Below are 14,416 nucleotides of genomic sequence, written 5' to 3' on the forward strand. Positions count from 1 at the left end.
GTGACTCCTTCATTGTTTTGGTCCCTGCTGGGTGGAAGGTCTCCTTGCTCAGCATCCAAAGTGTGGGCCAGGCCAGCCTTCCTACATCAGTCCCATGGGGAGGGGGGGTGCATTGGCCTGGGGGCCTTTTTCCCACCCACGTCCTGCTGGTAGCTAATGCGTGGGAGCCAAGGTCCAAATGCATCAGCCAACCTACCTGTATGCAATGATCCCAGTGAGCTAGGTGCCACAGGGTGGGGAGGCTGTATGTTAGGAAGGAGGAGCTCCGTTCCACCCCAGGAAGGGGTGAGTTCCCCATCCTTAGAGGGAGGTCTCTGAATGGTAGCCAGATGACCAACATCCAGGTGTTACAGAGGCTGGGAAGGATTCCTTTGGCATTGGGCCAGGACTCCAGAACAGTTCTCCAGAGACCTGGATTCTGCAAAGTCAGCCCCTTGGGTGTGGGATGGGAGACACCAGCAGGGGAGGACCATTCTGTCTGCTGTGTTGGGGAGGCCCCTCCATGTAACCTTCAATGCCCTCTCATGCTCCGGAGTTCCCCCCCCCAGACAGTCTGGGTCTCTGTGGACAAGGCCTCCAGGGCAGGGCCCCTGGTGGTGAGGGAGCCTGCTCCCTGACTTTGCTGGGCCTGGGCAGGGCTGGGGTCCAGGGAAGGCTAGGGCCTCAGGGGCCTTGCTTAGGCTGAACTGACCACTGGCGCTACCCTCTTCTTTCCTCATTCCCCTTGTCCTGCCCCCACCCCGCACCATGGGGGAGCTCCTCCCACAGACCTCTCAGGATGTCCCCCTGAGTTTCTGTCAGCCCCAGGAGATTACCTCCTTGTCCTTCCCCTCTGGCCCTCGAACCCCAGTCTTCTCACCCAGTATCCTTCCTGGGAAGCTCAGGCTGTTCCAGAGGACAGCCATTTGGCTGGCATGGCTGGCAGGTGCCCATGTTCACCCTTGGCAAGGTGGGCAGGTTTTGCGTTCAGTCCTGGGCAGCATCCAGGGGCCATTGGGTTCCTAGAGTGCGGGATGGGGGAGATATGGTGCCAGAGCCGCCAAGGCCAGGGACATACTTAGTGACATGGAGGCTGAGCTTGCAATCAAGCCAACAACCATTATTAAGTGCCTACTGCATACCAGCACTCCGCTAAGTTCTGGGGACCCCTGTCCTCCAGGAGCTCAGCCTGATGGGGTAGACGACGTCTCCATGACCAGCACTAGATGGGCTATGCAGGAGACCAGGGGCAGAGGGAATGCCCTGGCACCAAACCTGGCTGCTTCTAGAATCCCTGAGGGCGTGGGCAGAAGCTGGAGCAGGGGCAGGGCTTGTTTAAAGTGATCCACAGGGAGTGAGCTCCCTGTCCTCCCAGGAGTGCCCTGTGCATGAGCCCTGGTCTGAGGATGTGGAAGAGGGCCAGCAGGGAGCGGGGTGGGGTGGGGCCCCTTCTGACCCTGCATGGCAGATCTTGGCTGTGATGAGACCCCGACGGGAAACGTTACTTGGCATTCCCTAGAGTGGAAGCTGGGCCCTTCTAAGAGGAAGTGGATCCAGGCCTATTTTGGACAACAAATAGCATCCTGAGAAACGTTCCCGTAACTATCAACTGTGGGGGGAAACATGCCTGGGAAGAGGGAGGCCTGGTCTAGGCGAGGGTGGGGCCTTCCTGACACAGCATACTAAAAGCCGGCTGGGGGTGCTTGGCACCGCCGCTGCTGCCACCACTCACCGCCTGGGCCCCGAGGGTGAGGATGAAGGAGGTGCCAACCCTCCCTGCTGCCATGCTGGGGCTCTGCTGGAGCTGGCGGGGTCAGGGCAGGACTCTATGGACCCATATCCGCCACCGATTGTGCAGGGGCCAGGTTAGTGTGAGGGGGGCTGGGCCAATATTTGCTCCTAGGAGATCCTGCTTTGTGAGGGGCTCTATCCCAGCTGCGTCCTATTCGTGTCCTATCCGAGCAAGGCCCCTGGAGGCTCCCAGCCAGCCCTTGAACACACGAAATGATGGGGAGCTCACCACCTATGTGCTGAGCTCTCCCTGTGAAATAGGTCTTCCTTCCTTGACCCCTAGTCCTGCCTCCTCAAGCCTCATGGGCCCCCACATCTCTTCAGGTCCTGCAGGAGGCAGCAGCCAGCCCAGCCTAAGTTGGTGCTGGGGACAGCCCAGCTGGGCCACAGAGCTCCAAAGGTTTCCCTGGGGGGCCCAGCCTCTGGCTTGGAATCTTCTTGTTGGGACTGGCCTCTGGCATGAGGGCGAAGGAGGCCAGAGGAGAATATGTGGGGGAAGGTGGCTGCCTTCTGAGGCTGCATCCTTGGAGCATCACACTGTGCTCTGCCACCAGAACGGGTAGGGTCCAGAGCCTCGGCCCATGGGCCAGGGCAGATGCCTCTGGCTCCTACCACCTCTGAACCATGGGCGATACCATCTGGGCCTTGGTTTCCTCATCTGTAAGATGGTCTTTGAGAGCCCCCCAAGCTTCAGAGGCGTGGATCTGTAAGCCAGGGAGCTGACCTCTGCCTTCCCTGGGGCCTCAGGCCTCCTGTGCTAAGAATGACCATGGCAAGGGGGGTGGCCTGGCATGATGGGTCCTTCCCATAAACCCCGCCTCACAGCCCTGTCTGAGCAAGAATTCCAGAGAATTTGGGTGAGGGAGGCAGTGTCCTCAGCCTGCCCTGAGCTGCACAAGATGGCCCATGCTGGCCGTTCCCACTTTTGGGCCTGATGCCAGCGCCTTCCTCAGGTGCTCCCGTGTTTCATGGTTGTAGTCCATGCATTTCAGGAAGTGCCTCCCCTGCATCCACAGCTTCCAGCCCTGGGAGCCGGGCCAAGGCTTCTGGGCTGCCCTGTTAGAGGTAGGCACCGACATGGGATTCCCTCACACCTGGAAACTGGACACTCAGGCCTCCAGGAACCTGTGGACACTGCCTTCCTCACCACTGGCCTGAGCCTTGGAGTCTGAGCTGGCATGGCAGGCCCAGGCAGCCAGCTCACTTAAGACTCCTGCTTGTCTTTCAGCTGGACCCCCAGGCCCTCCAGGATAAAGATTGGCAGCGGGCCGTCATCACCATGAATGGTGTAAGTGCAAGGCAAGAAGGGCAGCAGGGGCAGGGGTTCAGGTCATGGCAGGGCTGACCCCAGCCTCTGTCTCCTGCCCCATGTAGGTCGAGGTGAAGCTGTCAGTGAAGTTCACCAGTCGGGAATTCAGCTTGAAAAGAATGCCTTCCCGCAAGCAGACCGGCGTCTTTGGGGTCAAGATTGGCATTGTCACCAAGTGAGTGGTCTGTGTCCCTGCTGAGGGAGGCTGAGGGCTCTGCTCCCAGATAGGGGAAGGGCCTGGGGGCTCTGGCTCCCACCTGGACCTCTTGCACTGGGCTCCTGGGTTGGCCCTTTCTTATAGGGAATGTGGCATGAAAGGCAGCTCCTCTGGGGTTCTCTGTCTGTGGCCTGGTGTCCCCTGGCCTGTTCCTTCAAGGACAGCTCTTCCCTGGGACCCTGACTCCTCCTGCCCTTCTTCTCTGTGACCATGAGCCCAGTTAAGGCCATTGAGGAACGAGAGGTACTGAGGCATCTTCCCCAGGCATGGCGGAGGCCCCTACTGCATGGGAACAGGTGGGCTCCTGATGGGAGTCTGGCTGTAGCTCCAGTGGATTGTGTGGTCTGGGCAGTGAATGTTCAGTAGGCGGGATGTAGAGCAAGGCCAGCAAGTGGACAGAGTGAACTGGAGATGCCCTGGGCGCATCTGGCCTCTTAGCTTATTGGACAGGCTTCGGGGGCCTAGGGAGCAAGATGAAGAGGGAGGGGCGGACCCCACTTGTGGCAGAGATGCAGACAGGGCAGATGCCTTAGACAGGCTGGCTCAGTGTTGGGGCCCTCACAGTACATGCCTGCAAGCATCTCCACCAAGCCCCTGTAGAGGGTGCAGGGGTTCAGAGAGATCCCTGGGCTGGGAGCTGGGTTTGAATTCCACTTTGGACACTTGCTTTCTCTGTGGCCCTGGGGGAGTCCCTTAATCTCACTGTGCCTCAGTTGCCTTAACTATTCAGTGGAAGAGTCGGCCTCAATGGCTCCTGACATCTGTCCTGGGGCTGCCTCTGCCTCTGTGGCTGGGCAAGGGGAGGTAAAAAGGCCTTGAATGGTCAGAGAACAGAGCCTGTACTTGTCTTGGTGGCTAGCAGGCAGCCACAGCAGGAGGGACCTCACCAGGTCTGAGCTGGCCAGGGGAAGGAAGCCCTGAAGGTTGCTGATGGGGCAGGATGTGGGGCAGGGAGAGGCTGGAGGAGTAGAGGCTGCCATGCTGGGAGGCTGTGCTGTGTCTGGGGGCCCCTCAGTGTGTCCAAACAGCTTCTCATCACTTGTAGGAGGGAGAGATCTAAGGTGCCTTACATCGTGCGCCAGTGCGTGGAGGAGATCGAGCGCCGGGGAATGGAGGAAGTGGGCATCTACCGCGTGTCTGGTGTGGCCACTGACATCCAGGCATTGAAGGCCGCCTTTGACGTCAGTGAGTCCTCAGGGGCCCTATGGGGGTGAGGTGGGGGAAGCGCCCAGGCCAGGGTTTGCCAGGGGACCCCACCCAGAGCCAGGGACTCCCCTCAGCTGGATTCCTCCAAGGGTTTGTGTCCCTCACGAGATGAGGGTGGTTTAAAATCAGATAACACACTCACCTAACCTGGGAGGGCTGTGTCTGCCCAGGCTCCCAGGTGGAGGGGAGGGGGTGTCCAGGGCCCTCCTGGGGTCATAGGCTTCCTGCTTCCCATTCCCAGGGAATAAAAACTTCACAGGGTGGGGGAGAGGGTATCTAGACCTGCCTGAAACAGTAGCAGCACGGCAGGTGACCACTGCCCTTGTAGCTTTGCTGCAGTGGCCCTTGGGGCACAGCCAAGACCAGACCGTGACCTTGATGGCCTTGGCAGCCAAGCTCTTGAGGCAGCAGCTGCAGCTGGGCATTGCAGAATGCCCCTCAGGACAGAGGCCATACTGAGCCCTGCCTCCTACCACTCTTCCCAGTTTTCCCTGGGTGCAGAGGGAGGCCCAGTCCTCCAAGTGTGGCCTGGCTGGGCAGCCAGGAAGCTATATCCCTGCTGCTAGATGTGCCTGGTGATGAGAGAGGAGCTCAGGAAGGAATGAGGTCTGTGGGCTGGAGCCTTGGGAGGGGCATAGAGCTGGGGCACACAGACCCAAACCTAGCTGGGCCTGCTCCTGGCATTGTCCTGGCAGCTGGTCTGGAGGCGTCCCTCCCCAGGGGGCCCCCAGTTGCCAAGCTCAGCCTAGGTGCCAGCTTTGTTCCCAAGCTCTCCATCATCTCTACTGACCAGGCTGATTGTGCATGTGGGGGCTCAGTGCTAAGAGGAGTTACAGAGAGTTGCAGAGCCTTGATTGCCACTGTTGGTGGAAAACCCAGGGCTAGCGCCTGTGCTGGGCTCCAGCGAAGCCTTGGAGTAAGTGGATGAGGAGAGACATGCAGCCTATGGGGATCCCCCAAAGTCACCCAGATCCTGCCTCCCACATTTGCTTTCAGACAATAAAGACGTGTCTGTCATGATGAGTGAGATGGACGTCAATGCGATTGCGGGGACGCTCAAGCTGTACTTTCGAGAACTGCCTGAGCCCCTCTTCACAGACGAGCTCTACCCCAGCTTTGCAGAGGGCATTGGTAGGTCCCCTGGCCCAGCAGCCATGCATGCCCCAGGGGCCCTTGTGCAGGTGCTCTACCAAAAACCAGGCTCTAAGGCCCCAGGCCCACACTCTCCTGAGAGCCTTCTGGAACTCTGCCCAGAGACCAAAGTTCTCCTCAACAGACTGTCTTTGCCTCCTTAGTGCTCCTCAGCTGGTGGGAAAGTCCCTACTCAAGCTGGTATGTGGAGCTCGGCCCTTCAGAGAGGTCCAGGTGCTTCGGGGGGTGGTTCTGGGCCCTTCAGGGGGGCCATGCCCTTCTGGGCTCCAGACCTTTGTAGGCCTCATAGAAAACTGTTGCATGGCGATCCAGGCCCCTTTTACTTTCCCAATGCTAGGTCTTACTGAGAGCTCCCCTTGGGCCCCTTTTCCCATCCCTCTCAGAGAGTTTGCCCTTCCCAGGCCTCCCACAGTGGAGTGGAGTTTGCTGAATACAAGTGAAAGAAGTGGCCCTCCCAGCTTCTGGCTGCCCATATCTTCATCCCCATCTTGATCTGAGCCTTAGACTATGAGGAAAGGCCAAGGACAGAGCCCCAGGCGGCCCCCTGGGGCCCTTCCTCCTGGGCTGCTCTGATCCCTCTTCCTCCGGCTTTCTCTGTAGCGCTTTCAGACCCTGTGGCCAAAGAGAGCTGTATGCTGAACCTGCTGCTCTCACTCCCCGAGCCCAGCCTCCTCACTTTCCTCTTCCTCCTGGACCATCTAAAAAGGTACAGGCCAAGGCCCAGCCTCCCCTTCCACAGCAGAGCCCAGGTCTCTGCCTGCCCTTGGCAGAGGCTCTGAGTGGGCACTGCCCCTGGCACTTTGCCTTCACCTGCCTGCCTGTGCCCCCAGGGTGGCAGAGAAGGAGCCGATCAACAAGATGTCCCTCCACAACCTGGCCACAGTCTTTGGCCCAACCCTGCTGAGGCCCTCAGAGAAGGAGAGTAAGGTCCCCCCGACCCCGAGCCAGCCTATCACCATGGCCGACAGCTGGTCCCTAGAAGTCATGGCCCAGGTATGGGGGTGCCTGCTGTGATGGGGCAGGGCTGGGTACCCGGGGAGGCTGCCCATTTTACAGGTGAGGAAATGGAGTCACCCAGGGACCAGAGCTGGGCTCAGCCGGGGGAGTGGGGCTGCCTGTCCCTGCCTCGGGTGCCCCCAACCTGGGCACTCTGCTCTCTGGGTTCCCAGGAAGCCATCCTGTCTGGTTTGTAGCCACTTGCCTCTTCACCCCCCCCCCCCCTCTTCTTCCTCCCTCCCCTCCCCACCCCCTTCCCCTCCCCCTCCACAGGTCCAGGTGCTGCTCTATTTTCTGCAGCTGGAGACGCTCCCAGCTCCCGACACCAAGAGGCAGAGCATCCTCTTTTCCACTGAAGTCTGATTGCCAACGGTGTGCAGCAGGAGGCGAGGGGAGCAGCCACAGGGCCCAGGGTCCTGGGAGCAGCGCAAGCAAGGCCACAGGGGCCCATGAGAGGCTCCTTTGGGGAGACTTTGGGCACAGAGCTCAGAGAGGACATCCAGGGTCATCAGGGAGGCAGGAGTGGCCTCATCAGCCCACAACCATGCCCCTGGCCCAGGAGACTGAGATTCTCCCTCTCTCACCTCATCTTTGGGCTGTCCAGGGCCCTGCTGGAGACCAGGGGGCCAAAGGTCCCACCAGAGCCCCTTGCTCCTGTCTCCTAGTATTCTCTGCCAAGCCTGGATCTCTCCTTCTTAGTCACTGCCGCCACCGCAGCCTCCACTCACTGATCAACTCCTCATTCTCACCTTGTGTCTGAAGAGACTGATACTTGAATCTTGAGCCCTCTCTGGGGGCCACCCTGTGCCGAGAAAGGGTCTGGGAGTCCTGGGAGCGGGCTTTCTCCAGGGGATGGGTGGCTGAAGGCCAGCTCTGGTCTTTCCCTCCTTTCTGACCTTCAATGCCTTGGCTCAACTGGGACAGGGAGCCCCTCCCTGGGCACCTTCTCCTCCTGGCCTGGCTGTGGCTCCTTGGGGGCAGGCCCACCCTCACCTGCCCTCACCTCCACACTGGCCCCACCCTCCTAGCCCCAGCCATGCTCTCACCTGCCCTCCACACACCTGCATTCAGGCAGGTGAGAAGGTTTGGGCCTTTGTCCTCATCCCGTCTTTCTGGCAGTGATAACGTGCCCATGCCTACTTCTGCCCTACTTTGTTCTTATTTATATAGGACGTGGAATGTCAACTATTAAACCACAGATTTTATTGTGCATCTGTGTGTGACTAGCTTGCAGGACATGTACCCCCTTATTAACCAGCCAGTTCTGCACTTCTGCCCTCTCAGGGCAGCCCCCAGGATGGGAGACCCTCAGAAAGGCACCAGGCGTGGACCAGGAAGGGCCTGTCCTGGCTTTGTAGGTAATAAGCTCCCCATCTCTTCAGGCACCACTTGGATCAGGGATGACCCCTGAGCTCTGCTCCAGCCAGGAGGGTCTTTGATTCAGGGCCTGGAAGTCTGGCCTCCCTCACTGAGCTGTCAGTCAGCAGGTGGCTTGGGGCTGTGATAGTCCTTGCAGTTTCTCTCTGTGTGGCTCATCTGCTTGGGAGGGAGTTCCGGCCTGCTGTCGTGAGGTGGGGGGCAGGCCAGCATGGGGGAGCCAGCCCAGGAGGGAGCCAGGAGCAGCCACCCACTCTGGGTCCCTGCCTCTACAGTGGGAGGGGGTAGTCACTGTCAACTGCTTCTCTCCTGAGACCTTCCACTCCTGGGGGTGGGGCAGCTTCTCTGGGACTGCCCAACTGGCAAGGGCGTGAAGCAAGAGCTGTCCCTATCAGCATCACAGTATCCTGATGGGTGGGCACTCACCCATCCATTGTATCTAGTTAATCAGTGAATATTAAGCACTTACTATGTGCTAGGTGATGCGCCCCCCTGGACAGCAGGGCCATGCTGCCCCTCCAGCCGGACCCTCCCTTTCCATCTCTTGCTTAAGCCTGCTGTTATGGGGCAGTAGGACATTCTGCCAGGCTTGTTATGTAGAGCTTAGACCTGTGGGCAGATGGAAATGCCTGCCTGCAGAAGTGACGGCCTAAACTTGGGGTTGGGTCCCCCAGAGGGGCTGGTATTTGGTTTTAAGGGGCAGGCTGTGGCCTTCTGCTCCTCAGACTGGAGTTCAGGAGCCCCCACTGGTGGCCTTCTCCTTTACAGTTAGCTAGTAGCTACAGTTATTAGCTCAAGGCCAAGGCATTTACGTGTGAGTAAGAAGCAGAGCTGCATCCCTAACCCTGCCTGCCTCCAGCAGCCCTGAGGTGCAGCTTCCTGCAAATGCTCTCTCTTTGGGAAGTGGGGTAAGCACCTGCCATGAGCCAGGAAGCTCAAGCACTGGGACAGTGCCTGCTCCTGGTTTCCTCTCCCACCCCTGTCCAGCTCCTCAGCCAGGCCCTCAATGAGCAGGGCTAGCAGTCAGTCTTCAAGCTTTTACTAATATGCCAGTACACGTAAAGTGCAGACAGTCCCTGCTTTTGGAGTACTTCCATTCTGAAGAGGGGGATAGGGGACAGCAATGCCACATGCCAAGGTGGAGGAGAGGCCAGGTGTGCAGTGTGCAGTCTGGAGAGAACTGCCACCTGGCTGTCTCCTGTGGCCCCCTTAAATGGGGAAGCCCTCCAATCAGTGGGGGAGACTGCAGGAGGCTTCAACTCTCTTTTCCGCTGCCAGGGCTCATGCTCTGTGATGCCTCTTCTGCCCACTCCCTGCAGAGGGGGGTCTCCTCTGAGGTGGGGGGAGGGAGGTCTGCAGCAGAATCTGCCCAGGGTGGGGGGCAGGGGCAAAGAACAAAAATCCCTGCAGGGTCACTGCCCTCAGGCAGAAGTGGGGGTGTCACACCCCCTGCAAAGCTTCCCCAGGACTCTGAGTCTGTGTGGCTGCTAGCAGGGGGGGGCCAAGGGGAAAGGTGGAATGGGGGTGGGGTCGAACCTTGTTACCCTGTTCCCATCTGCCCGGTACTGTCTGTGATCATCTCAACAAAGCTGGGGAGGGGAGATGGGGAGGCAGAGCCTCTCCATTCCCCAGTCAAACATTTGCTATCCCTTTGTCCATATTCCCAAGTCTGGCTATCCCTGCCACTGTCGTGTTTCCCAGGGCTGCCCCCAGAGTCTTGTGCAAAGAAAGACTCAGTGAGATCCTTGGGGTGCGACATTTGACCAGGATGAAGATAGATAGCCTTCCGTGGAGGTCCAGACAGAGAGATGGAGAGAGACAGAGAGATAGAAGAGAGAGAGGAGAGAGAAAGAGAGAGAGGAGAGAGACAGAGAGATAGAAGAGAGAGAGGAGAGAGACAGAGAGAGAGGAGACAGAGAGATAGAAGAGAGGAAAGACAGAGATAGAAGAGAGGAGAGAGATAGAAGAGAGAGATGGAGAGAGAGACAGAGATAGAAGAGAGAGACAGAGAGATAGGAGAGAGATGGAGAGAGACAGATAGAAGAGAGGAGAGAGACAGATAGAAGAGAGAGATGGAGAGACAGGGAGATAGAAGACAGAGACAGGGAGATAGAAGACAGAGACAGAGAGATAGAAGAGAAATGGAGAGAGACAGAAAGAAGAGAGAGACAGAGAGATAGAAGAGAGAGATGGAGAGAGACAGAGAGAAAGAAGAGAGAGACAGAAGAAATAGAGAAGACAGAGAGGAGAGAGACGCAGGGGAGAGCCCACATGAGCCTGTGCGCTCTGAGCCCCCCTCCCTCCAGTCACCTCCTAAGTGGCATCCAGACCCACAATATCTCTGGGTCACGTGCGTGGCCTGTTGCAAGTGTAGGCTTGAGATGAAGCCAATGGTCCCTCAAGGCTGGCTTTTCTGAGTCTGGAGGGGAAGGCTTCTGGCCTAGTGGAGGTCTAGTCCCTGCCTTGGGGTTGAGTACGGGAAGGTCTGCAGTCCCTCTCCAGGCAGTAGCTTGCCTGGCCTTTCTGTTCCTTCTATGGCCACCAGGGTGTGCCCAAGCCTCTTCATCAGCACCCACCCAGCAGTGACCTTCTCCACCCCCACCCCACCCCCAGCTCCCTGGAGGCCCCTTGGCCAGGGGAGGAGGGGTCTCCCCAAAGGCCTCAGGTTTGGAGAAACAGAGAATACTTGTCTGAAGGAGGTCCTGCTCGTCTCCCACGAGGTTGGCTTCAATGTAAGAGAGGCGTTGGCCAAGTTTCCCAGAAGCCCTCTCCAGGTCCCTCAGGTTGGCCGGGAGACCCGTGGAGGACAGGGGCTTCTTCTGCCTTTGTCAGGTCATTAAGCATTTAGGAAGCATCTCTGGCCTTAGGCAACTCAGAGACCAGTGGAGATAATAGGCTGAGGGCCAATCAGCCAGTCAAAGGAGGGAGCTCCGGGAGGAAGCCAGGACCAGAGGAGGGGCTGTTAGCAAGGACTTTGAAGGCCAAGCAGAGCATCTTGTATTTGCTCCTGAAGGCCAGAAGGAGCCCATCACTGCTGAGCAGAGGGTGGCATGGTCAGACCTGGGCTGTAGGGAGATCCTTTTAGTGTCTGAAAGGAGGATGAACCAGAGTGGGGTCAGACTAAGGCAGGCAGTGATGAGGGGCCTACGCTGGGGAAAAGAAAGACAGGCCTGGGCACTGCACTGTGTCTGGGGGTTGAGGGAGAGTAAGGAGTCCAGGATGCCCCTGAGGCCCCTTGACAGTTATAGGGAAGGCTGAGGGAGAGGGTTGGGGGGGGAGGTCATGAACTCTGTTTTGGGCCCATTGAGTCTAAGATGTTCTCTGGACTCCAGTTGGAGATGTCTCAGAGGCAGCTGGAGGTGGGAGATGGAGGTCAGCAGAGAGGTCAGGGTGTAGCTAAAGCCATTCAACCATGGAGGCTGCTGAGGTCATCCAGAGAGCCAGGGAAGCCTAGGGGACGTCCAAGGACAGAGGGCCTGGTCCACAGGAGGGTCCAGCCGGCCGTGGAGCCAGAGGAGAAGTCATATCAGGTCGGAGCTGGAAGAAGGGTTAGTACAATTCAAATTTTAGAAACAGCCAGAACCAGTCATGGGCACCCGCCAGCTGGCCCCTGTCATACATAATGGCCTGCTGGTAGGAGCCTTCCAGAATGCTCTTTTCTCCATTTCAGAGAGGGAAGTGATTGGTCCAGCCTCACACAGCATCCAGTCCAAGGCTACCACGTTTCTCTTGGAGCTGAACAGAGATCCCTTGGAGCCCTGGCTTCGTCTGAGGCCAGGAGGGGCCTCCTGAGCACTGGGGGATGTGGGAGGGGGCTTTTCACCCCTTTTCTGGGGTTAGCCAGGAATTCTTCAGGAAGGACATGTAGCAGACACATGAGGAGAGGAGGGTAAGGGAGTGGGGGGGGGGATGGGGACCAGAGGGCCTGCCACTGCCAACCAGCTCTTCTAGGCCACTCACAACGGCAGCTGACAGATGTTCAGAGGGCACCAAAGCTAGAAGCCACAGGAACCTTCCAGGGGATGGGCAAAGCCCTATCAGCATCCCTGGGTACCCACTGCCACTGGACACATGAAGAATGGATGGAGACAGAGGGCTTTGGGGCTGGCCAGCGGATGCACTGGGCAGGAATGGGTCTCTAGTGCTGAGCTCTGGAGGCAGGGCCCTGGCCAGGGAATAGGGAGGTGACAGCCCAGTCTGAGTCCTCTGTCCTGTTCAGGCTCCACCAGAATGGCTGAGCTGACCACATTTGAGGAAGGACTGGAGAAGGTAGGGAGGGGCCACCAGCAGAGATATGGAATGCCTTGGATTCTCTAGGTCCCATGACTTCCTGCATTTCGGTGGCCACCTCCCTCCCACACCCCAGAGAAGAAAGGTCCTGAACTTAGGAATACAAATGGGCTTTGGGGAAGGGCAGTCTTACATTGGTCAATCGCTTAACAAGCAATTGTTACCTCCAACTACATGCCAAGCCCCATGCCAGGCTCTGGGGAGGAAAAGGCAAAAAATGAAACAATCCTAGCCCTTGGTGTGGGAGAAATTTCTCATGTGGTACATTGCTGCTGGCCAATAATCCTACCATGATGCAGAAATCCTGGAGGTAAAACCTGGGCATGACTGGCCTTAAACACAGCTTCAGGAAGCAGAAAATGACCCTGAGCTGAGGCTTGTCATAGACAAATCATGTGAGAGAAATCATTGTTGACACAGAGCAGTCTGGCCTGTCTCCTAGGGCCTTAAAACTCAGGGCCGTAACCAACTCAGCCAAACAGAATCACCATCAGGAGACAAAGCTCATCAAACAAAAATTCTATAGGCAAACCAAGTCTGGTTACAGATTCAGCTACATTCAGAGGGTTCATGGGCTGAGGGGAGAAGAGATGGTTATAGTTAAGTGCCAAGGCAGAACCTGGAGAATCCCTTCACCAATGGGCAGCTCCAGCTCCCCTGTGGCTTCTGGTCTGAGGAATGTCTGAAAGTTCCCTTCAGATTATCATTCCACCAGTTAGGCTTTAGCCAGGTGAGGTTAATATTAACAGAAAACAGGCTGTGGTCAGCCAAAGTGTTCCAAGAGAAATGGCATCATAAAAAATTAGAATAAAAGCGGAAAGTTTCCCTATACCCTCAAGGACTGGCATTCCTACCCTGGGGCAGAGTCTCTGGTGTCCAAAAGTTGGACCTGACACTGGACACACTCACTCCTCAGGTCTCTATCTGAGCTGGGTTTCCATCAGGTCCTGGGCAGCCAGAGAGGCCTGGGGTCCCAGATCAGCTGGTGGAAGGAGCTGGGAAAAGGGAGCACTAAAGAGACTCCACTGGGTTTCCCTTTGTGTACAGTACAGGTCCTATCTCTGACATACAGCAGTAATGGTTTAGTTGTATGGTTCCTGCCTGGAGAGTACGGAGGAAGGACAGGCATGTCAGTCAGTAAAGGAACATTAAGCGCTTCCCGTCTCTTCTCCAGCAGATCACTCTGTCACCCCCTCGCCCCATTCATCTTCAGACTCTCCCTCTCTGCCGGCTCCTTCCTTCTTCCCTGCAGACACGCCCATGTCTCTTCCATCACTCTTTGTGGTCAAATTCCTTGAAGAGCCACCTACAGTCTCTGCCTCTGCTCTAGCCTTTCCCTCTCTTCTTACGGTCTGACTGCCTGAGCTCCTCCTTGCCCTGAAGCTGCTGTCTCCAAAGACGCCAGTGGTCCTTCAGTGGCCAAACCCAACGGCCTCTTCTCAACCCTCATTCTTCGACTCCCCTTGCCTCTTATACTGTCTGTGTAATAATGATAATAAACCATAACAATGGTGATAGTAGCTAGCATTTCTGTAACACCTGCCATGTGTCAGGCACTGTCACAACTTTGGGAGGGAGGCACTGTTATTTCCCCATTTTACAACTGGCCTTTCAGACATGTCTAATAGATATCTTAACTCAGTGTGTCCCAAACAGAACTTACCTTTCTCCGTAAACCTTCCCTATTACGATAGAGGGCACCTCCATCCTCCCAGTCCCCCAGGCTCACACCTTTGGCCTCATCCTGGCCTCCCTACTTTTTACCCACCTGTACAAAAATATTTACAGCAGCTCCCTCTGTGGTGGCCAAGGACTGGAAATCAAGGGGATGCCCATTCACTGGGGAATGACTGAACAAGTTGTGGTAGATGAATGTAATGGAATACTATTGTGCTATGAGAAATGATGAACAGGAGGACCTCAGAAAAACCTGGAAAGACTTATGTGAACTTATGGGAAACAAAAGGAGTTCTGTTTCCACATGATTAAAACTCCTCCAAGCAGAGTGATAGCAGCTAATCAGAGCTGTGACCTAGCATGGTCAGGTAAAAGGTCAGAAACTTGGGCAGGTTTGACAAGCTGTTTTGGGGTGGGGGGGC

At 57.0% G+C, this 14,416-nt stretch overlaps 1 protein-coding gene across 2 annotated transcripts in view; it reads left to right on the plus strand.

Moving 5' to 3' along the window:
• Nucleotides 1-7,860, plus strand: part of BCR (BCR activator of RhoGEF and GTPase) — a 61,787-nt gene extending 53,927 nt beyond the window's left edge. For both annotated transcript variants that reach the window (XM_072599616.1, XM_072599614.1), the window contains exons 17-23: nucleotides 2,999-3,058; nucleotides 3,145-3,254; nucleotides 4,342-4,481; nucleotides 5,499-5,633; nucleotides 6,255-6,360; nucleotides 6,485-6,647; nucleotides 6,924-7,860. In XM_072599616.1, coding sequence (XP_072455717.1) covers nucleotides 2,999-3,058; nucleotides 3,145-3,254; nucleotides 4,342-4,481; nucleotides 5,499-5,633; nucleotides 6,255-6,360; nucleotides 6,485-6,647; nucleotides 6,924-7,013 — 804 coding nt within the window. In that variant the 3' untranslated portion in view covers nucleotides 7,014-7,860. The remainder of the gene's footprint in view (nucleotides 1-2,998; nucleotides 3,059-3,144; nucleotides 3,255-4,341; nucleotides 4,482-5,498; nucleotides 5,634-6,254; nucleotides 6,361-6,484; nucleotides 6,648-6,923) is intronic.
• Nucleotides 7,861-14,416: the final 6,556 nt, after the last annotated feature.

The sequence above is a fragment of the Notamacropus eugenii genome, chromosome 4 (genome assembly GCF_028372415.1).
Source record: "Notamacropus eugenii isolate mMacEug1 chromosome 4, mMacEug1.pri_v2, whole genome shotgun sequence".
Taxonomy (NCBI): domain Eukaryota; kingdom Metazoa; phylum Chordata; class Mammalia; order Diprotodontia; family Macropodidae; genus Notamacropus; species Notamacropus eugenii.